Genomic DNA, 22,342 nt, shown 5'->3' on the forward strand with positions numbered 1-22,342 from the left:
ACCTGCCCGCAAGAAATACCAGGATTTTGGAAATACATAATTTCGGGCCCCCCCCCCCCCCACTCACGCAGGGGATCGAGGCGGAAGGGGCCCGCGCTGCCGCCGAAACCGAAGCCGGGGAGCTGGCTGTTTTTGCAGAGCAGCCCTTCAATAGCCTCGAGGGCGAAGGGGGGGGGGGGGGGGGGGACCCGAGGACGGCGTCTCTTCACGCCTCACACTGCGGACAGGCTCAAGGAGGAGGAGCCACGGCCGCCCGCCGCCGCGACGGCGAGCTCGAGTGTGGCGGCCGTCGGCGGAAGATCAGGAGTCCCCCCCCCCCCCCCCCTTCCCTCTCCCCTCCCTCTCCCCTCCCCTCCCTCTCCCCTCCCCTCCCTCTCCCCTCCCCTCCCTCTCCCCTCCCCCCCTCGGCACCACACCCGGCCCGGCACGCACGCTGCTGCGCGAGCGAGCGACCGGGGACCCCTGCCCCGGCTCAGGTCCGAGTTGGGAGGAGAGGCTGTGGGACAGTAGCCCAGGGCCAGTGAAGCCCAGGGCCCAACACTGGCGCACCCCTCACACCCGCCGCAGGCGCCGCGGGCAAGCGGCCGCGGCTGCCGCCGGGCATGGTGGTGCAGCCGAGGGGCGCGGCACCGGCCGGGGGCGCGAGCAGCAGCAGTGGCGCTGCCGCGGGGACGAGCGGCGCGGGCTCGAGCAGCGCAGCGGCGGCGAGTGCGCCGGCGGGTGCGGCGCCGAGCAGCCCGCCGGGTAACGCGCTGCTGGGGCTCGGTGCGTACGCGAGCGGGAGCGGCTCCTCCTCGCCAGCGGAGGAGGGGACGTGAGGGCGCATCGCAGCACGTCCCCCGCGCGCGGCCGCCACAGGCCCACAGCGGGGAGCGCTTGTCAGGATTAAATGAGAGACGTTTTCGGCCAGCTGCGAGCTAAACGATGGAGAAAAACGACCTCCAGGGAGGGATGGGAGGACGGGCCACCACACCGAGCTTGAAGGTTTTCTTTTTTATGATTTTCATCATTTTGCAGGCGCCGTTCCCGCCCCTCGAGTGCCTGTCGAATGAACCGGCCCACCCCCACGATCTGCTACCTCTGCGGCCTTCAGCTCACGCCCGACACCGGCTACAACCTGTCCTGCGCGCACGGCTTCTCCGGCTGCGCTGCATTTCACTGTGCGCTCCAGGCCATCGACCGTGAGCAGCAGGAGTGCGCTCTCCTTCTCGCCGGTCTGCATGAGTGCGAGGAGCTCGCGGTCTTAACCGCGAGCTTTGCGACCACCGCCGCCTGCCCGAGCTTCCACGGAGGGCCCTCCGCTGGCCTCCTCTTTGTCGGCGACCGCCAGGCCATGACCATCGCGCTCCAGTTCCTCGGAGCTAGCGGCCGGCGCCTCCTCCTCCTCGGCTACTCTGCCGACTACGCGTGCCTCCATCTTCAGGTCGAGCCGGGCCAGCCGGGCGACTCGCCCGTCGGCCAAGCCGAGATCTCGTCTGTGATGCAGTACTGGACGGCGCTCGCACACCCGCCGGGTGTTGCGCCTCCTCTCGCACTCGGCGGCCGAGCACGCGCCCTCGCTGCGAGGCATGCTAACTTCACCTTGCCGCTCCCGCCCGGCGGCAATGGGCCGCCGGGCTCCGCGCCGGGTAACTGGACGTGCCGCAACTGCGGAAACATCAACTTTGCCTTTCGCGAGAAGTGCAACCGGTGCAACATGCCGCGGCCAGGCGCTAAGCTCTACGGTCCCATGGCGGCGGCGGAGCGCCGCATCTGCCCCTACACCGTCATGCTCGTGCGCGTGCCGTCGCACGTTTCCGAGCCGCAGGTCCCCTTCTGCCCGCTGGCCTCGCGCCCTAGTAAGCTGCAACTGCCCTACCCGCGCCGCCTCTGTGCGCCCACCGCCGGCCTCACCTGTCGCTCTTTCGCGAGCAGGTTGCAGCGGCGCTCCTGGTGTTCGGCGAGGTCGCCCCCGGCGGCATCAAGTTTCTCCGGCCGTGGGTTACGCAGCAGCGGCGCGGCCGCATCCCGCCCGAGAGCCCACCTCTGCACGCCTTCTGCCGCTTCGTGCGGCCGGCCTCGGCCTCGGCGGCGCTCCAGCAAGGTAAGATCTTCAGCTTGGGCCGGTTCGTCCAGATCAGCCCCGCCTTCACGCGCGGCGCTCTTCCAGCGGAGATGAGCGGCGGCGTGGGCATGCCGCCCAGGTCGCCTCGCCCGCACGAGCAGCGGCAGGGCGGCGGCGACTGGGGCAGCCCTCCAGCGCCGGGCGGCACACAAGGCGGGGGCCGAGTCGACCCAGTGTTCGCACCGCCAGACGCTGTCCCAACGGAGAGGGTTCGGATGCTCGGCATCGGTGGCGACGGCGCGGGCGACGGAGGACCGCGGGCCACAACGAGCCCCGTTCTCTCACCCCGAGAGATGTCCCTTCCTCTAGGCGTGGACGGCGGTGGCGGCGGCGACGGCGGCGGTGGCGTGGCCAGCGCGGAGTCTGGACGCCTCTCCAACCCGCAATCGGAAGGGTCGGAACAGTCGCTGACGCGGCCACCCGAGTGCCTGCCCGAGTGCGGTGGCGACGCCCCGCGTGCGCTCGCCCCCTCGACTTGCTCCAACCCCTCGCTGAGGTGCGGCTCTGAGTAGGCACCCTCACATTTATTCAAGATCGGAAGATCGGACACCCCTCTCCACGCCCAAGCGACTAGCGACGGGGGGCGTATGTGGCCCCCTCCGCAGGCCCGACTCGGCGTCGCGCTCCTCCGCGCGGCTGGCGCAGCAGCAGCTGGACCTGCGCTTCTTCGAGGAGTGTATGAGTAGTATAGGAGTAGTGGGAGCAGTAGCACAGCTCTATCGGGCACCTGAAGAGACATTCCAAGATCCATCAGCCCCCCCTCTCCAAGATCCGTCCTGTGGAGTGGGGGCAGGAGACCGCCCACAGTCGTGCGAACTACCGCAGCCCCCCACTCCAGGCGCTGTTTCCGGCCAAGGAGCAGGGCAAGCTGGAGCGTTGGCTCGAGGTCAGCGCCTCCCCAAATCTCCCCATATGCTATCACCCCACATCTCCCCAGATCTCGGCAGGCCACCCTACTTCTCCCGTCGCCAGTCGCTTGGCCACGCAGTCGCACACTTTGGGGTCCGATCTGGGAAGTTGCACACTGCCCCCTTGCACACTCCTACTCCTGCCCTCCGCCCTCTGGCGCAGGTGCTGAGAGAGGAGGAGTTCGAGACCCTCGACGAGCTTGCCGCTCTCGGCGACAAGGAGTGGGAAGCACTGCCGCTCCCGCTCGCTGTGCGGGCGAAGATCCGCCACGCACTAGCGTCGCCGCCTCCGCTAGCGCCCCCGACTCCGCTCGCGCCTTCGGCCCCGCTAGTGCCTGCGCCGGCCCCGCCGCCGGAGCCGCCGAGCACGACGGGGAGGTCGAGGGTGCTCGCCAGCCGGAACGTCCCCTCTCCGACGGCCATGGCCGCGCCCATCGTCGGCCTCGGCGGGAACTGGGGGCTGGAGTCGCCGCTGCTGGCCTCCTTCCTCGCCGTCTTCTTCCAGGCTCTCTGGTGCGTCCGCCCGTTTCGCCGCGCCGTGCTCGCCCTGCCGCCGAGCAACGAGAAGATCGCAAGCAGCGTCAAGCTGCTGATGTCCTCTCTGTTCGGGCAGCGCACTGCCTCTCCCAAGTCGCTGCTGCGCGCCGCCTTCCCACCGAGCTTGCTCGACAAGGCGCTTCCCCAGGACACTTCCCTCTGTGGATTTAAGCCACGTCGTCTCCTGTCCCTAGTCGCTTGCGTTGGGCGTGCGTAGAGCCAGATCTTGGAATCAAGGTTGCCTACTGCTACTACCTAGGCGCGCGGCTTCCTCGACGTCGTGGACGACCCAAGCGAGTACTTCGAAGCGGCCCTCTCGGTCCTGTCGGAGTCTGGCGACGCCGGCCTCGTCGACGCCGTCACGCGCCACTTTCGAGCGCGCGTGAGCGAGGTTTGCGAGTGCGCGTGCGGGCAGCTCCTCCTCGAGCCGATGGGTGCGTCCCATATGGGCTCCCAGATCTCCCCAGATCTCCCAGATCTCCCCGAGGGACGGCTACAGCCGGACCCCCGCCCCCCACCACCACCACCCCCCGCCCTGGTCTCCCCACACGACGGTCGAGCCTTGTTCTCCCCTCCGCGCGCTTAGTTTACGCCCGCACCTCCGGCGGACAGGCTACCACCAGTGCAGTTTCTTTGTCTGCGGCTCGGTGCTGCTGCAGGCCGATAATTCAACTCTTCCGTCTTCCCCCCTCCCAGACCAGGGACAGTCACCACCCGGAAAAGAGAGATGGGAATGCGCCTCGTCCGAGAGAGCTGGGATAGCGTGCCCCGAGAACGGCGACACATAGCGGGGGACACTACGCGCGCTGCTGCAGGCCGAGGGCGGGATGTGGGAGGGAGGGAGTGGGGGGTGCGGGGTCTGCTCACCCGCGTGTCCGGGCCTTGCGGTTGCCCCGGCCCTTGACCCACCACTTTATGTGAGCTCACACCTTACCTCAGGCCGAGGGCGGCTCACTTGCGGGGCATCTTCGCACCGCGCTGGGCCCCAGCTGCCCGATGCCGAACTGCAGCCTGCAGACGCTCCTCCGGCGGTATGTCGTGCAGCCGCTGCCGTCCGTGATCACCGTCGCCATCGTCTGGGACGTCGAGCCGCTGGCGGAGGCGACCGCTGGCGAGGCCGCGCGGACGATCCTGAGTCGCGTCGATCTGAGCATCGAGGTCCCTTGCGCCTTCGAGGGCGGGTGCGTGCTGCGGCTTGCGCTCCCCCATTAGTGTGTGAAAGCACGAGTAGAGCGCTGTCGAGATGTCACCCTCTACAAACGGGCGAGCGGCTGAGGTCGCTGGTTTGGGTCTTTAGGCTGCCAGAGGGCGCGCACTCGCGGGCCCTGCTCCTCGGGCTTGTCTGCAGGGCGAGCGAGGGCTGGTGCGGCTTCTTCCTGGACGATGAGAAGCGCGCTTGGCAGGAACCTTTGCCCCCCGCCCCCCCCCTTTCCTCGGCCCGCGAATCCACGTTGTGATCTCACCCTTGGTTTGCTCCGCCCGCCGCAGTGGTTTGACCAATCGAGCAGCGCTCCGGTCGGCGAGGGCTGGAGCGTCGTCGTCGAGCGCTGCGAGTCTCTCGGCTGCAAGCCCGCCTATCTGTTCTACGCGCCTGCAAAGGCCGACTAACGCATGGCGACAGTCTCTCCCGAGCTGGGGCTCCCACTGCGCACTGGTTGCGGCGGCGCGCGGTGGCGGGGACAGACAGATTCCCCCCTCGAATGACACACACAAGAGGCGGGAGCGGAAGAGAGCGCGCGCCGCGTGCGCCGCCGTGCGGGAGGCGGGACACGCGGGAGAGGGAGCGCGCGGGGTGGCGGTCGGGGGGTGCGCGGGCCGGCGCTGCGGGGACGTTGATCGTTGTGCGGGCACGTTGTGCGCCTCGTGTGCGTGACTGGGTCTCGATCCGATGTTGTGCATGCACATCCTACACACGAGAAAAAGGCAAAACCAAGGGGGGAAGGCACGCCACGCCGGCCGACGCCGCTCGCTGGCGCCGCGCCGGCCCGCATGGCCATATATGGGGCGCGCGCACTGCCACTGGGCGATACCCGATAGAGCTGTGAAATGTAGTATCGTGAAAGGAGGTTTTTGGAACTCTTTCCCTATGAAATGTATCCGACGCACATTTTCTCCCTCATAGGGAGTAAACCCCACATTCGCGAATGCGTTCTTCGGGCGCTCTTACTCTACGCTCTACGCACATGCATCCCCCACCATGCCACTATATTATCGGGGACGATGTAGTAGTTCGTGCGGGTTCCCTCTGCCCCCCAGCCCCACGCTCTCCCCCGCCCCCGACCCCTGCGGACCGCCACCGGCGGACCGCCACCGCCCACACGCACCGGCGGACCGGCGGGCGACGCCGTCCTCCGCCCCGCCGGTGCTCCCATCACAGATGCCATGGCAGCCAAGTCCGAGAGGGCGCCTTGCGCCGGCCCAGTCGTCTCGAGTCAGCAATCCGCCTTCTCTAACACCGCCGCCTCCTCTCCCACGTCCCTCTCCTCCTCCACTGCCGACAGCTCCATCTCGGACGGGCAAGGAGGAGACGGCGGCACCACCTCCGCCTGCACCGTCCGTGACGCCGCCGCTCCCGCCGCCTCAGCCGCCGCCGCCGCCTTGACCGCAGCCGCTATGGCCGCCGCAACCGTCCTCGCGGCGGCGGCGGCCACCACGTCGCTCGCGGCCATCGCATCGAGCTCGTCCGAAGAGCCGCTCGCGCACTTGTACTTGATCTCCCGCCCGCCCCTCGACGGGTTGGACCACGCGAGCCGCACTCGCCCAGCCGGGAGGCGCATCACGCGGCTAGCGTGCGCCCCGGTTAGCGCCCCGTCGGCATTGAAGCAGCCGTTGGGCACATCGCCTGGCAGTTCTCGGGGAAGGCGGTGGCGGTGAGTGCTAGGCTGAGGGCAGCGAGACGAGAGAGTTGGGGATGGCATTGTGAGGCATGACCTGGAAGCTCAACCTTGAAGAGGATGTCTCGCCCCCAAGCCTCCTCCCAGCTCCAAACCATCACCGACGGTGAAGGTAGGTCTACAGTCAGCTCGCAGGTCGAGCCTGGAGCAACAGGGTGGCCTGACGACTTGTAGGTGAGGAAGCCGTGCTCGCCGTCGAGCAACGCGGTCATCATAAAAGCGTCCTCGTCGGTCAGTGGATCGCTCCGCTCTGACGGTGGCACCTTCGCACCGCGCGTGCGTGCACAAGCAGCAAACATTGTGGGCGGGAGGAGCGAGCTTTCCCACACACTCGTGGCCGCCGTTCACAGACCTTGGCAGAGCTCTATTGACAAGAAAATACTTCGGCGCTTTGCGCTGGTCTGTGAGAGGTTGAGGTGCGAGCCCTGGAGGCCCTGGGGATAGGGGGAGACTACCCGCGGGCCTAGATTCACACAAAAGCAGAAACCCACTTCTCACCACAGCACCCTACTGTCTGAATTCGCGGAGCGAAGAAAATTTTATACGGAATACGTCCATTTTTGGAGCTTGGAATACGGCGTATTCCATGGAATACGTGGAATACGGGTGGAATACGGGTGGAATACAGGCCTCTGGGAGGTCATTTGGAATACGTGGAAAACGTATTCAGACAGTAGGCGACAGCACAGTGACAGTCAGACACGCCACACGGGTCCCACAGGGAAGGGGAGCAAAAACCTTATCGCGCGCGCCAGCCGCCGCCTCGGAGGCCGCACCCAGGCGCGCAGCCGGAGAGAGAGGGAGCCTCACGCGGCGAGCGCCTCCATCATCTCATACGCATCTTGATCTTCCAAAGCCCGACGGCTAAAAAGACGCCGCGCACATATGAATTTCGGCGTACGCCGAAACTCCACAAATGATAGAAAGACAAAAAAGAGCTCGGCTATCACTTGGAAGCACTGTGAACAAGTCTTCACCGACCTGGGCGAGAGCGAGTTTGCTCTCACAAACGGAAAGCGCATCCAAATAAACTTTTAACAACACAGGGCGCAGGTCACCCACCCCCCTCTCCCAAGGTGGTGGACAAGAACAGGCTGAGCGCATTGGGCGTTGGCCCTTCTAGCACCAGCGGGAGCCCCGAGCGCGCACCGCCGCGCGCTCCCTCCCCCACCTCGCCGCCTGCCTTGCTTCCGAGTATGACACCGAGCCCGACGATGCCGAAAAGAGGCGCGGGGATGGCGGCAGGGGTGCTACACGACAGTTCAGGAGGCCGTGAAGCAAGAGAGATTTTTAGCAATACCAAATGAAGCAATGCGGCTATGGCGACGAGCTCTTCCAGGCGCGTGGAACGGCGGCAAGATAGGCGAAAAGGACCTGCCGGAGGTGGTGAAAATTGACTTTGGAGCTTTGCGAGAGGTGGCGAGCGGAGCAAGAGCGGTGCGCGCGCGTCAATGCTGCGCGGCGGCTCCCCCCGCGACTCCGGCCCCTCTCGCAGCCGCAGCCGTAGCCGCAGCCCCAACTCTTGCCGCTCTTCTGTGTGTCGGGTAGTGACGAGAGGTGGGGGGACGGATTGAAGATCCCTCACACCAAGATCGTGCAGGGCGGGGACACATGTCCCTAAATCCCATCTCGTCTCAGAGTTTGAACGATCTATTTATTTAGTCGAGACCGGGAGGGCGACCCCCGGCTAGTCGCCGACCATCCCTACAAAGAACCCTGCACATACACCGACAATTCCTGCTCCTTTTTACCCATCTCCTAGTAGAGATGCCCGTTTTATTTATTTATTTAGTCGAGAACGGACAGCCGAGAGAACGGGCAGGCGAACGTCGCAGGGCGCGCCGCCGCGACGCCGCGGCTGCCGCGCGCGCCGATTCGACGCGCGGCAGAGCGCGCGGACAGCGCTGGTGGGGCGGCCGCCCGGTCGCGGGGACGGGGTGGGGTGGGGCGGGCACGCCTCCGCGGCAAGAGCAGAGGCGCAGGCGCCCTCTGCTGCTGACAGCAGGCTCTGGGTGCGTGCTGTCTGGTGCGCGAGTTTCTTTTTCTTGGCTTGGCGCACCCCAAACAAAGCTAGCTCGTGACGAGTGTGTGCTAGTGCAGGGCGAAGTGGCAACGGTAGATGGGCGAGCATGACGAACAAGCACTTCCCGCTGCCGCCGACTTTGACCCGCGCGCCCGCGCACCTAGTCCTAGACCCTCACAACAGCGATAGGTGCCAGCTGGCCACACACCTCCACACATTTCATCTATGCCCTTGAGGAGAGTGGCCTGTCGTCTGTTGACGAGCGTGCTCTCTTCACACTCAGCCCAGCTGTCGCGTAAGCTGCGGACTGTCTCGCTCAAGGCGCTCAACCCCATGTCCTGTCATGAACGCGAAACCAACCTCTGACATCGCACGGTCCCACATCGCCGCAAAAGAGAGACAACGCGATAAAAAATTCCCACCATCCCTCCGCGTGCCTTCAGAGCTGCGCTGCGCTGGGCATGCCGCACGCCAGCTTCCTGCGCAACCATGGCAAGACGGCGCGCACGCCGCGCCGCCCCTTCCGCCTTCGAGAAGCAGCGCCTCGACATCGAGATGAAGCTGATCCTTCGGCGTGTTTCCGCGTTTTCGGCCGCGCCCCCGCGCCCCGGGAGTGGCGCGAGTGGGAGTGTGTGTGGCGGTCCGCGAGACGCCGGGGCGAGCACCGGTGCACCGCAGTCCGTGGGGAGGGGGGGAAGTCTCTGCGCGCGTGTGCCGCGCGCGGTGCCGGTGTTGTGGCTGTGGGGCACCTCTGTTGACCTGACCACATATCACAGTGCGCGCGTGCACCGCGGGGGGCGCGCGCACACACCGTGTGACACTGTCACACCGCCGCATGGCGCACCCCCGCACGCAGAGCTCCGTGTGTGTGCGTGAGACGCTCGCCCGCATTCCCATTCGTCGGCCGCGAAGAGCGGCGACGCGGCCGACGCCAAAGGGGAAACGGTCCGTAGTCCGAACTATGCGACGCAAAGACACTTGCACACGCACAACGACGAGGGAGAGAAGGACTTGACCTTCACGCACATCGAGAGAGAAAGACCTCTCGGGAGCGAGACGAGAACCGCGCGAGGCGGCTCGTAGGCAGGTAGGTGCGACGCAGTGGCCTCAAAGCCATTTTCTCACGGTGCTGTCCAGCAGGCCGTCCACCAAATGGTCAATCGGACGCACCTACTCGGCGGCACAGACAAGTCAGCCTCGAAAGGGCTGTTCGTGACACGTGCATGTGTGTCGGCGTGGCGGGTTGTCACGGGTGGGGCGGGCTCTTGGAAACTCTCGGAAGCCTCTCAGACGTCTCTCGGGGAGGGGCGCACGATGACGGGTATGGCAGCCAGCCCGCACAGCGTCGGAATGCGGGATGACGGCGGCAGCGCCTTGCCCGCCGCCCAGACCACCCGGTTGATCACTGCGCCCGGCAGAGCAATCGACGCGAGCCCCTGCCACATGAGAGTGTCTGCCGCCTGCAGGCGAGGTGAATGGTGAGGCGAAGGACAGGTGGCGTGGTGTCCTCCTCGCCCCGATCCGCGACGGCGGCCCGTCTGTGTGAGGGGTCTTTGATGTGTGTGGAGGCCTCTAACGGGCAGCGACCTCTGCAGCAGCACTCCGCCCACCCGGTGGCGCCTGTGCGCGCCACGCCGCGTCGGTGACGACGTAGCAGCCGGCGAGGCCGTAGGAGGCGTTCACGCACCAGCGGGGCACTAGCGGCCGGAACGCCTCGCCCACCTACTGGGCCGTGCGATCCCGGTGGCCGCTTCTCTCGACAGCGTCCGTTTGGCGGGCGCCGGGCAGTGATGGCCTCGTTTGAGTAGCCGAGGTAGCGGACTGGGCCCGCGCGGAAAAGGTCGATGTCCGGGGCTGGCTCAGCCATCGCGAGCGGAACGGAAGAAGCGCCAGTCGGAGGCTCGGGCGCGCTAGCGCAGCCGGGACACTACGGTACCATTTTTTTTCCCGTGAGAAAGCAAGTAGGGTGTGAAAAGTCACCAATCGCCGGGGCTACCAGGAGCCTTCGCCAACTAAAAAACACAGCACCGATGACGACGTAGTGTGGGGAGGGTCGGCGAGCACTCACTCACTAGGCGGCGCCGCAGGGCCGGGGCACTGGCCACGGCCTCGCCGACCACTAGAAGGCGGCCCACCCACTACCGTCGGGTACTTATTTTAAGAGCAAGTAAACAGCAATAGATCCGGGTGTAGTGCCGGATCAGTTCCTGGAGCCAGGGGACCGATTTGCACTTGCCAAGGGACCAATTGCTAAACACCCGGGCGGGGGGGGGAGGGGGTACAGGGGGCCGCCCCACAGACCCGTTGCCACGCGCACCAGGTGAGAGGTTCCGCCAAACGCGCACGTTCGGCACAGCAGATACATCACACTGGCGGGATGCAAGAGAGAGTACACTCAACAGCAAGTTTGGCAGGGCGGGCAGCTGTGAAGGATCGATTGCTGTACAACGAGGGACCGAATTCCGTGAGGGCTGGGTACCGGTTAGGCCGGTTGAGGGCCGGATCTATTGCTGTTTACTTGCTCTTAAAATTAGTACCCGACGGTACGCCCGCGGGTGATGCTCCGATAAACCCGCCGGATCTTCGACAAAACCCGGACATTTCTTTTTTTGGAAGGGTAGGTGTGAATACAGCTTTCTGGTAGGGTTACATCGACGAACTATGCGGCAATCGACTGGGGGGCAGCCCCCCGGCACATCCCGCACAGAGACCTGGATGTAACCCGATTGTGAGCGTGAGTGAAACCGCCGATGCGATTGCTCATTGCTCAGTCAGTGACCGACAGTCAGTCGCAGCAGACTTTGACGATTGGCGGCCTCGCGCCCTCAGTCGCCCTCCTCTACTAACGGCCCTGCCCCAGCCCAGATGCCTCATCCAGGGTGGTGCAACCACTCGCGCAGGGAGGGAGAGACAGTCGGCGATCTGCGCCGCGCAGATGAGCTCCGCCTCGTCTGCGTCGAGGACGTCCACCGCAGGGCTATCATAGCGCCATATGACGCACTGCCTGTTGTTCATTACTTCGCAGGTGCCAACGTCGAGGACAATCTCACTGGTGGCGGCTGCACTCCCGGCCGGCGGTAGGAGAGATGAAGGCTAATGTACTTGGCAGTGTACGGGGCCTTCCGGCGTGAACAGTGCCCCGGGACGAAAGAGGAGGCGACGTCTCTCTCGTCCACGAGCGCCTCGATGTGCGCATCGACGGTGTAACCAGCTTTGAGAGACGGGAACGAACGGCGGTGAATCGCCGACAGGTGCGCCTTCGTTCCTACCACCACTCCCACCACCGCCAGCTCCGCCGTGGACCTTGCCGGGCCCTCTGATGATGTAGTGAGCAGTTCGTCCGAGCCGTTGTTGTACTCTGCTGTGGCGCCAGCTCGGTGTACAATACGGACGAAGACGGCCACAGCAACGGTGTAACCAGCGCGAGCAGGCAGCGCGAACCGCTGTGCCTCGGCGCGCCGGCCGCCGAAATCCTCTCAGAGTTCTTTGGCATAGGGGAACCCCAACCCTAAATTTTCTTCGCCTGCGGCGGGCCATCACTTGGATTCGCTGCTTTCGGATTCATAGCTCTTTCGCACGCCTTTATCCGTCACTCCCCCGAAGATTGGAGGTGTTGATTTATGCACAAATCTATGTGTTGCGAGCGCTAGATGGCGAAATTTTCTTCGCCTCCGGCGGGGCCGCTCGCCGCGGGGCTAGAGAGGGACTTTTGTCGATGTCGGCTAGAAGTGCTGCACCTTTTTGAGAATTTCACCCCCGCGCACTATCTTAGTGCGCGGGGTGGCGGGAGGCACCCCCACTAGCCCGCTCGCCCGCGGCCCACTCTGCCACTCACTTCCGCGCACTAAGTTAGTGCGTGTAGTAGCCGAGCCCGCCTCCGTCCGCCGGCGAAGGGCACTACGAGCGGGGGCCCGCCGGACCACTCCCCTCCCTCGCGGCCGGCCGGAGGCACTCACTTCCGCGCACTAAGTTAGTGCGCGTATAGTGTCCCGGCCTCCGACCACGACTCCCGGGAGCACTTCACCACTTGACCCGCCTCGGCACACCACTAGCCCTCGTCCAGCTCACAGACTAACTTGCGCCGACTTCCGCAGGGCCCGGGACCACTCACTCACTACATCATCTTAGTAGGTAGGACGTAGGTAGAAACAAGAAAGGTGAAGAACAGCCAGGCTCGGACTGGACACCAACGCGGTATGGGTGGACGCTGGACAGATGATGACGACACGCACGAACGACACACAGTCACAAACAAGCTCACAAGACACACAGCCAGCTGGCTGCCACACACCCTGAGTCGGCGTACACATAACTCAGGGCCACATCCTCCCTGTCGCCCCCCCCAGCACTCCACGGTGCCAAGGGCACAAACAAGGGCACAACTCAAACAACAGACGACAGGAAGTGACATGTGAGGCTAGAGCATCTGTGCTCTTCACACGACCTGGCGAAGGCTCCCGGGGCTACTGTGATCAACGCATCTGGCCGATGGCGTGGGCGCTCGAGTCGCTCGGCCAGCCTCCGACGTGGCTCCTTGTCCTCGCAACACCGGTCGCGCTCCTCTTTGGTTATCGCTGGCTGCAGCGCCGCCTCGCAGCCATGGACGAGGCGAGCGCGCGTGCGGAGGCCGCAGCGCTCTCCACGAAGCTGCAGAAGAACCCCAAGACGTTTACAAAGGACGAGTGCGTCAACGCCAGACCTCGTTCCTCCCACCCGCGATTTCCCACGCCCTGTCACTCACCGCGCACCGCAGACTGCTCGCCTACAACGGGATGGACCGGCGCAAGCCGCTACTGCTGGCGCTCAAGGGGCGCGTGATTGACGTGAGCGCCGGCGCTGACTTTTACGGGCCCGGTGGCCCGTACGGCATCTTTGCGGGCAAGGACGCCAGGCGCCGGCGCCCCTGCGAAAGCCCTGCTGCCACTTCCCAGACGGCTCGACGTTAGCAACTCGGCATCGTTTCCTCCCACTCCACTCCGTGCGTTGCACGCCCGCCACTCTCCTCGCCACACACTCGCACACACTGCTCCCCACGTGCACCGGGCGTTGCATTTTGAAGGCCTTCGGGCTCCTGCCTGCTCAGGACGGAGGAGATGCGGGAGATGGCCCACGCTTGGGAGACGCTCACCACACCCTTGCTCTCCCTGGCCTCGCCCTGCCCTGCCCCTGCCCAGCCCTTGCCTGTTTCCCAGCCCAAGCCGCGCCGCCTCTCTCCCGCCGCCCTCGCCGCTCGCCGCCCAGTGAGCTCGCGACTCCCCCCGCGATCGCAGCAAGGGCTTCGCGATGATGTCCCTCAAAGAGGAGGACGCACACAGCGACCTGACGGGTGTGTGCAGCCCACATCCGCAGCCACCTCCGTTGCCACCGCCACCGCCTCGCCGAGTCGAGACCCACCGCCGGCGCTGCAGGTGTGGACGACGACCACCTCAAGATTCTCGACGACTGGTGATGCTCCCTGGTAGATGCGAGACTGGCAGCCAGGCGGCCTGCCCGCGCGCACATGGCATCACAGAAGGCGTCGCTGGGGTCCGGGGATTTGAGATCCATCGCCAGCCGGACTGCCTCGAGACAAGAGAGGAGGCGGACTTCTCAAACACTCGGCCTCCCCTCGCCACAGGTACTCAAAGCTGACCGGAAAGTACCCGACGGTCGGCCACGTAGCATGAGGCTGGCAGGGAGGCCGCTGGTAGACGGGTCTGTGAGTGGTAGGAGCCCGGCTTCTGTGCGGGCAACATTGGTTGCGGCGGGACCCCGGCTTCTCTTGGGACCCTAGGACGCGGCCGATCGCCATTGCGGTTTGCGCAGGCCCGCATCCGGCTCGAGCGCGCCAGCGCGGCGTCTCAGGGACTCAGAGACGACATGCACAGGCAGGCTCAGCACGTCACGGGGTCACGCCACACGCGCCGTGTGTGGACCAGGCACCAGCTGTGGAGCTGGACACTGTGTCTCACCCCAGACTTTGTGCGCGCGCCGTCCTTCCGTACCCGTGTACATACATGTATGTGGTCTGACACCAGCGAGAGCGGTCTCTCCCCAGATATGTGTATATGGTTATTATATGCGGAGAGCGCGAGAGCGAGCAGAGAGCCGCGCTGTCGCCTGTCGCCGTCTGTCGACACTGACAGTCTGTCGCTGAAACCCGGCACGCGGCAGCGGCGGCTGTGCCGTCGGTGTCGCGTGTGCCGTGTGCGCCTGTGCGCGGCACGCGACGCGACGGTCGCGCCCGACGGCGACGCGCGAGCTCCGGGAGGACGCGGCTCGCGGGGCACAGTCGCACTCGCAGACAGCAGGAGAGCGCGCGAGAGAGCCGCGCTGACCGCTGTGGAGCGAGTGACGGATAAAGTCGTGTGAAAGAGCTGTGAAAGCGAAAGTAGCGAAATTAACTGCCCGCCGCAGGCGAAGAAAATTTTCAGGGTTTTTGGTCCCCTACACCAAAGAAATCGAAGATCTCGGCGGGCGCCCGACGCGCGGTATGGAGCACGCGCGCTGCCCGGCATGCCTGCAGCATCCAAACGAGGCTCACGGCGTCGCTCAGCCGTGTCCACGCGGCTTCGCTCCTGTCCTAACCGGCGCCATCTGGGCGGCTGCTGCGGATCTGCTGCCGGCGGTGCGGCAACTGGCCGACAGATACGACGCTCAGGGCACCCGCCGGCGATTCACTGGAAAGGAACGAAGGCGCCGCTGTCGGCGATTCACCGCCGCTCGTTCCCGTCTCTCAAAGCTGGCTACACCGTCGATGCGCACATTGAGGCGCTCGTGGACGAGGGAGACGTCGCCTCCTCTTTTGTACCGGGCCCTGTTCGCGCCGGCAGGCACCGCGCACTGCAAGTACATTAGCCTTCATCTCTCGTACCGCCAGCCGGGAGTGCAGCCGTCGCCATCACTGAGTGAGATTGTCCTCGACTTTGGCATCTACGAAGTAATGAACAACATGCAGTACGTCATATGGCGCTATGACAGCCCTGCGATGGGCGACCTCGACGCAGACGAGGCGGAGCTCATCTCTGCGCGGCGCAGATCGCCGACTTTCTCTCTCTCCCTGCGCGAGTGGTTGCGCCACCTTGGATGAGGCATATGGGCTGGGCAGGGGAGTTGGTAGAGGAGGTCGACTGAGGGCGCGAGGCCGCCAATCGTCACCGTCTGCTGCTGACTGTCGGTCGCTGACTGGTTGCGCATTGCGCTGGCCGCGCAGCGGCCTTTAGAAAATTTTGGCCGCAGGCCTAGGTTTTGAAAGATCAAGAGAATAAGCGCCGGTGAGGCTTTCAGAAGCTGCCGTTTGCGGCTTCCTAAGTCAATTTTTTGAGAGGAACGTTTTGGCTGAGCTAGAACTTCTCCAAAGTCGCGCAATCATCGAGTTTTGAGTCAATAATTATGAAAGGAAAGGGAGAGGGAGAGTTCTAGCTCAGCCAATTGATTCAACGTGCTCTGAAATGCCCAAAACCGTCGAGTTTTTTGCCGTGGTCCAAACAGAGAGCTTAATATTTTGATTTTCTTGGCCACGGCCTCGATTACCCGTCACTCGCTCTGTGGCTGTGCGGCGGACGGACGCGACGGTGTCGCGCCCGACGAGCTCTCGGACTCGCGGGGGTGTCGGGACTGTGTGTGAGGACGCAAGAGGACGAGGTGTGTCCCAGCAGTCGGGCGAACGGGCTACGGCTAGTTCCAATTCACTCTCGGTCTGACAGTGACACGCTAATCTTGAAAACGCGTCCAACGGGGCTCCGTGTTGCTCCCAGCGCCCTCCCCCGCACTTCCTGCGGCCCTGGCCGCGATGATACTAGTATGTGGGGGGTCATCTGGCTACCGCGAGAGCGACCCAACTCGTCGACATCGTCCGATGATTGTGCCTCAAAGTCAGCCTCCGGAGGCTATCGTGGGGTCGAGCCGGCGGTGGCCGTGACATGTGGTTCCACCACCCCTCGCAGGCTTTGCCTCTGACCGCCACCGTTCCCCGGCTGCCTAATGGGATGGAAAGGAAGGGCAAACAAACACGGGGAACCTCCCTCTCCGTCAGAGTTCGCTCCCACTGAGGCCTCCGCTTTTTATTTCGCAGAGGCCCCTTATAGCTTATTGTATAAGGGAGAGCGAGACTCATCATTTAGAGAATGTGGGAGGACCGAGCCCGGGACCGCGTGAGCGTTGCATTTCTGCCCTCGCTCACACGCGCGCTTAGAGTTATGCGGCGCTACGGTGGAACTCGTGTTTAATTGAACAAGGCTGACCCCTACCCCTCTCGGTGGGCTTGCAGGTAGGGGGTTCGGGTAATAAGGTGCATCGGGGTCGGCGGGCGTGAACTGGAGAGATACCCGCTTCGGCCGTTTAGTTGCGAACTCCCTTTCCCCTCGGCGGCCTTCTGTCTTGCCCCGGCTGGGTGTGTGACGGCTGCCGTTCCTTCGTCCGGCTGTTCGTACCTGTTCGTGCGTCAGGTGTGGGTGTGTTTTGGCCAGTGCCGTTCCTGCGTCCGGCTCTGGGAACCTGTTCGACTGTTCGTGCGAGAGGTGAGTGGATGTGTGTGTGGGATTTCTGCCGTTGAGCTGTGCCGTTCCTGTGTCCGGCTATTCGTGCCTTCCGTTTTCGGACATCGGGCAGGAGATCGTGGCTCGCGCGAGAGCCGAGGGGCGGGAGACGTGGATCTCGCGTGGTTTCTGATTTCGATTTGGAGCACTTGGAGCACTTGGAGTGCAGTCATTAACCGCACATCCAGGGCCGATTTTGGTCACTTTTCTTTTTTCTCCGTTGGGCTCAGACCCCAAAAGGCAACCCACTGATGCTGGGGAGGGTGACGCAGTGTAGTACGCAGTTCCTCACATGCGGATGGGGGAGAGGATGCCCCCGTATAGAGCCGTAGCGGCTAACTATGCGGGTGCATCCTGTCTCGCTTTGGGGGCGGTCGACGCCGTGCGGGGAGAGCGGGCTGGCCGCAGGGCGGACGCTCGCTCCCCGGGCGCTGCGGGTACGCTCGCTGGGCGGAGGGGCGCTGGCCGCTGGGCGGACGCGCCCCCTCCCCGAGGGGTGGTGCCTCTCAGAGGCGATGGTACCAGTACCACTGGTATGGTCTAGTGTGCTCTGTGTGCAGCGCTGCGCTGGAGTGCGATGCGCGCGTGCTGTGCGCGTGTGCGTGTTGGATTCGCGCGTGAGTCTGCGTGTGCTGCGCGCGCGTCGGCGTGTGCTATGCGCTGTGCTCTGCTGTGCGCCCTGTTTGTGTAGCTGTGAGGCGCAGCCTTGGCTGGGAGGGCTGCGCGGTGGGCTGCGGCGTGCTGCAGGTGGTCGTGCGCCTGCCTGATGGTGTGCGGCGGCCGCGCAGCCCGCTCGACCGGGCCGTCGGCGGCCCAGGGGGCGAGCATGCCAATGCGCGCTGCATGTGAGGCTGCTGCGCGGCTGGCGCGCAAGTTTCCGTGCGGAGAGGGACGCGCGCATGTGTTCACGCTGCGGGCGCGGGCGGGCGCGGAGGGCGGCGCGGTCTCACCGCGGTCCGTCGCCGGTTGGTCTTCGGCGTGTCGAGGGCGGGCGTGCACGAGGGCTTGCCGCCATCGCGTGCCGCGAAGGAAAAAGAATTAATGGAAAGGAAGGGCGAAGGCTGGGCGAGCGTATAGAAGCGTGCTCGACCTCGTCGTGGCAACCTGCACGGCAGCGCTGGCAGGCGCGATGAGCGTCGTGCCACCTGACCCGAGACGGGTCGCAGGCGTCGCACCGAGCGTGTCGAGACCGTGTCCTGATCGCTGATGTGCTCTGCTACCTCTGCACGGGTGAGTCACGTCGGCGTCAAAGGAGCGACGTGCGACCTGTCAGAGCTTGATCTCCGATCTCAGCGGCGTCGAGTCTCGTCTCCGGCGCGCGACAAAGGTACATCCCCAGGACGCGCAGAGGCGGCTGCGACCCCGCCGAGTGGACGGGGGCACGTTGCCACTCTTCATCGATGAAGTGGCAAGTCCCCGCTCTCCGGGTCTCCGCCCGGTTTCTCGCCGGCTCGCCGCCGGGCGCGCGGCCGCGGGCCGCGCGGCCCGCGCGGGGGGGCCGCGGCGCGAGCCGCGAGCGCGACGCTCTCTCTGGGGGGGCGCGGGGGCCCCCGGAGGCACCGTGCGCCGCGCAGCAGTGCGGAAACGGGGCTCCGGCTCTATTAGTCTCTATTAGCACCGACTTCCCGAATGATCACGGTTGATCAGAGGGCAGATTTGGAGAGATCTCGAGGAGTACATACAGATAGACCCTCTAACCATCAGAAAACTCCGACCTGATCGGTCGTACTGACCGCCGACAGATCACTCCAGACAGCAGTCCAGACAGGCCGACGTCTGCACGCGGCCGGCCGGGCGAGAGGCTTGACACGATCTCCGACCCTGCGAGACCCTGACGCTGCTGCTCTAGCTATCAGACATGCACTGCTGACTGCTGCCACAATGTGCGACCTGTGCTGGCCCACTTGGCGGCCTTCCCGGTCAGTGGTGAGGCGCAGTTCAGGAGCTGTCGATGGCGCGATGCCGCACTGGTCCCACATTGGTGACACGAGACCACCAAGTTTGCCGGTCCAAGAGAGAGGCACTGGTGCTGTCCTGAGAAGGTGCGTGGTCCCTCTTGACTGCCCATGCGCGCGAGGCTGTGTAGGCATAGCCTCGAGAGTGCCAGCAGCCAATCCGAGGCAGTTTGTGACGCGCATTGCGTCAGAAGCGTGCACACGATGGAAGGACACCTTCCTACTGGCCGTACGATCAGGTCGTCACTGAATGCTTGATACTAAGGCCGCGAGCTATGCAGGTGATCAATTGTGCAGCATAGCACGGTCAGCAGCGCCGACAGGCTGTCGCAAGGCGTGATAGCATGGCCGCAAGTATGCTGAATTCCCATGAAACAAGACTGAAAATCGCGCAAAAAAAGAAAAACATCCAAAAAATCGGCGCCTGCGGCGGGCCATCGAACCCCATCTCCCCCCCGCATGGATACCCTCTAGGGCCCTCGCGCCCCCCCGCCAGAGGACGCTCTCGCGAGACACCCGACAGTCGTCACGGCTCACGCGACTCGCGAGAGCGGGGTCGAGCCGCACGAGTTCGAGGGTGCAGGGTGTGGCACTCGCGCCCCCAACCAAAATGAAAGTAGCTTAAAGGTTAACATCGGCCCGACGCCACCCCGAGCCCGCGCGCGTCGCACATCCCCCGCCCCCCCCGCAGCCGGCCTCGGCCCTCGCCGGCCCCTCTCACATTCGCTCGCAGTGGCCCGGCTGGCCGCCGTTCCCAGTCACAAACCTCCCGTCCTCTCACATGCTGCACGCGCGCGGACGCTGGGCAGCGCGGCCGCAGAGCCGTCGACGTAGACCACGCAGCGCCGGCCCCAGAGGTGTTTCGCGGGGCGCGGCCCCGCGCTAGCTGGCGCACCACCGCCCCCCCCAGCGGGTGCATCTACTCCATGTCCTCCTCCTCGTCGCCGCCGCCGCCGCCCTTGGCCGCGATGGCCTTCCGCTTGTTGCGGCCCGGCCGGCCGCCGCCGAAGGGCGAGGTGATCGAGAAGTCGATGTGCTTCTGCGACTCGGTGCGAACCATGAAGGACGGAATGTTGACAATCTGCTTTCCGACGCGGATGTGCCTGCGGGGGCGGGGCGCTCGGTGGGTGAGGTAGGCGGCAGAGGCGCGAGGAGGGCGAGGAGGGGCGAGCGGCATGGCGAGCGGCGGAGCAGGCGACAGGGAGAGACGGGCGACAGGGAGAGCGGTGGTGGACGGCATGGGGTCGCGCAGGGGGTGCAGCAGCGCACCGCTGCCGGATGAGCACGCGCGCGTGGTGGATCGACTTGGCGAGGCCAAGCTTGAAGACCTGTGTCTGCAGCCGGCGCTCCATAAAGTCCTGCGGCGGCGGGGACGCATCACTCAGGCGCCTGGATGCCAGGTTGGCTGGCGCGGCAGCGCGCCCTCTCCCCCCCCCCCACTGCCGCAAGTGCACGCGCGGCGGTCCGCCCCTCTCGGCGCGGCGAGACGGCCACCGCCTCCCGCCACGGCGCCCTCGGCCAATCGGGCACCTCTCGCCACGTCCGGCGCGCCGCCCGGCGGGCAGGGCCTCTCGCGCTCTCCCTGCGCGCACCGCGGGTTTCAGCGCGAGCACATAATCGAGCTGCGCCTTGGACTCGTCGAGCACGCCCAGGCGCACGAGGCGGCGCAGCAGGGCGTTGCCCTCGAACAGCCGCTTCGGGTCCTTGTCCTCCAAGGTGAGCAGCACCCGGGCCGCCTTGCGGATGCGGGCGAGCGTCAGCTGCGTGCGCCAGACCTCGCGCTTGTTCTTGAGGCCAAACTCGCCGATCAGCTTCATCTCGATGTCGAGGCGCTGCTTCTCGAAGGGGCGGCGCGGCGTGCGCGCCGTCTTGCCATGGTTGCGCAGGAAGCTGGCGTGCGGCATGCCCAGCGCAGCGCAGCTCTGAAGGCACGCGGAGGGATGGTGGGAATTTTTTATCGCGTTGTCTCCAGGAGCCTTCGCCAACTAAAAAACACAGCACACATGACGACTTAGTGTGGGGAGGGTCGGCGAGCACTCACTCACTAGGCGGCGCCGCAGGGCCGGGGCACTGGCCACGGCCTCGCCGACCACTAGAAGGCGGCCCACCCACTACGCGCACTATCTTAGTGCGCGGGGTGGGCGGGAGGCACTCACCCACTAGCCCGCTCGCCGGCGGCCCACTCACTACGCGCACTATCTTAGTGCGCAGGGTGGCGGGAGGCACTCACCCACTAGCCCGCTCGCCGGCGGCCCACTCACTACGCGCACTATCTTAGTGCGCAGGGTGGCGGGAGGCACTCACTCACCCACTAGCCCGCTCGCCGGCGGCCCACTCACTACGCGCACTATCTTAGTGCGCGGGGTGGCGGGAGGCACTCACCCACTGCACCCATGCAGGCAAGCGGGCAGGCAAGCGCAGGGCGTGCGACAGCAACACCGCTGCGGCGTCGAGCCGTGCTCGCCAGGCTCGGGGCGATGCGTCGCGCAGCGCGCCGTCGCCTTCGCCATCGGCTGGTTCTGCACCACCTCCGGCCTCGGCAGCGTCCGTCCAAGAGCCAAGCACGTCCACGGCTCCTGCGATGTCACCGGCAGGGCCGAGCCAGTCGTCTGCTGTCATTGACCTAACCGGAGACACCCCACCGGCCAGCCAGCCCGGCCCGCCCGTGCAAGAAGAGGATGATGGAGCACGATTCCAACGCAACCGTGAAGCACGGGAGGCGCGGTACCACTACTGTGTGGGGGACGGAGCTTACCAATCGGGCGGCGCGTCCCGACAAACGCACCGCCTCGACACCCCCCCCGGGAATCCGCTAAGCTTGGGGTCTAGGCTCGCAGAGGTCTCAGCCTCAACATCCGCCAATGCCGAGCCGGGCGCTGGCTCTGGGGAGCAGCATGGGCAGGCCGGTCCTCGAGAGGAGGAGTAGCCTCAAGAGAAGCAGGGGGAACTGGGCGAGGCACAGGCGGCCTCATCGGCCGACCAGCGCGGGGATCCACCATCGGCGGGGAAATTAGTGTTGTGAGCGGGCCTGAGACAGTGACAGCGGTAACTAGTAGGAGAGATTATATGGGTCAACCTGTATGAGCGCGTCGGGCTGGCGATGGAGAAGTGAGCTTGTGCATGTCTCTACTCTTTCGCCGGCCGGAGGCACTCACTTCCGCGCACTAAGTTAGTGCGCGTAGTAGCCGAGCCGCCTCCCTCCGCCGGCGAAGGGCACTACGAGCGGCCCGCCGGACCACTCCCCTCGCGGCCGGCCGGAGGCACTCACTTCCGCGCACTAAGTTAGTGCGCGTAGTAGCCGAGCCCGCCTCCGTCCGCCGGCGAAGGGCACTACGAGCGGCCCGCCGGACCACTCCCCTCGCGGCCGGCCGGAGGCACTCACTTCCGCGCACTAAGTTAGTGCGC

At 65.4% G+C, this 22,342-nt stretch overlaps 5 protein-coding genes across 5 annotated transcripts in view; 3 read left to right on the forward strand and 2 right to left on the reverse strand.

Moving 5' to 3' along the window:
• Window positions 1-40, forward strand: part of EMIHUDRAFT_197369 (hypothetical protein) — a gene marked incomplete at both ends in the record, with an annotated part of 1,461 nt that extends 1,421 nt beyond the window's left edge. The window contains one exon of the mRNA XM_005767172.1: window positions 23-40. Within this exon, the coding sequence (XP_005767229.1) occupies window positions 23-40 (18 nt within the window). The remainder of the gene's footprint in view (window positions 1-22) is intronic.
• Window positions 41-9,573: 9,533 nt separating this feature from the next.
• EMIHUDRAFT_197373 (mitochondrial 18 kda protein) lies at window positions 9,574-10,333 on the reverse strand (the record flags this gene model as incomplete). Its single annotated transcript, XM_005767173.1, has 4 exons — window positions 9,574-9,636; window positions 9,780-9,926; window positions 10,054-10,188; window positions 10,289-10,333. 4 exons carry the CDS (start codon window positions 10,331-10,333, stop codon window positions 9,574-9,576), a joined length of 390 nt encoding a protein of 129 aa, XP_005767230.1.
• A 749-nt stretch (window positions 10,334-11,082) lies between these two features.
• On the forward strand, window positions 11,083-11,925 carry EMIHUDRAFT_432652 (hypothetical protein). The gene has a single exon (XM_005767174.1). It carries the CDS (start codon window positions 11,332-11,334, stop codon window positions 11,545-11,547), a length of 216 nt encoding a protein of 71 aa, XP_005767231.1. The 5' UTR covers window positions 11,083-11,331; the 3' UTR covers window positions 11,548-11,925.
• A 1,015-nt stretch (window positions 11,926-12,940) lies between these two features.
• Window positions 12,941-14,536, forward strand: EMIHUDRAFT_426038 (hypothetical protein). The gene is made up of 5 exons (XM_005767175.1): window positions 12,941-13,148; window positions 13,220-13,357; window positions 13,737-13,792; window positions 13,875-13,911; window positions 14,084-14,536. The coding sequence occupies exons 1-5, from the start codon at window positions 12,955-12,957 to the stop codon at window positions 14,130-14,132; spliced, it is 474 nt and encodes a 157-aa protein (XP_005767232.1). The 5' UTR covers window positions 12,941-12,954; the 3' UTR covers window positions 14,133-14,536.
• A 5,320-nt stretch (window positions 14,537-19,856) lies between these two features.
• EMIHUDRAFT_61745 (hypothetical protein) lies at window positions 19,857-20,841 on the reverse strand (the record flags this gene model as incomplete). The annotated part of the gene is made up of 3 exons (XM_005767176.1): window positions 19,857-20,040; window positions 20,207-20,295; window positions 20,530-20,841. 3 exons carry the CDS (start codon window positions 20,839-20,841, stop codon window positions 19,857-19,859), a joined length of 585 nt encoding a protein of 194 aa, XP_005767233.1.
• Window positions 20,842-22,342: the final 1,501 nt, after the last annotated feature.

Source organism: Emiliania huxleyi, assembly GCF_000372725.1.
Source record: "Emiliania huxleyi CCMP1516 unplaced genomic scaffold EMIHUscaffold_5, whole genome shotgun sequence".
In the NCBI taxonomy this organism is placed as follows: Eukaryota; Haptophyta; order Isochrysidales; family Noelaerhabdaceae; genus Emiliania; species Emiliania huxleyi.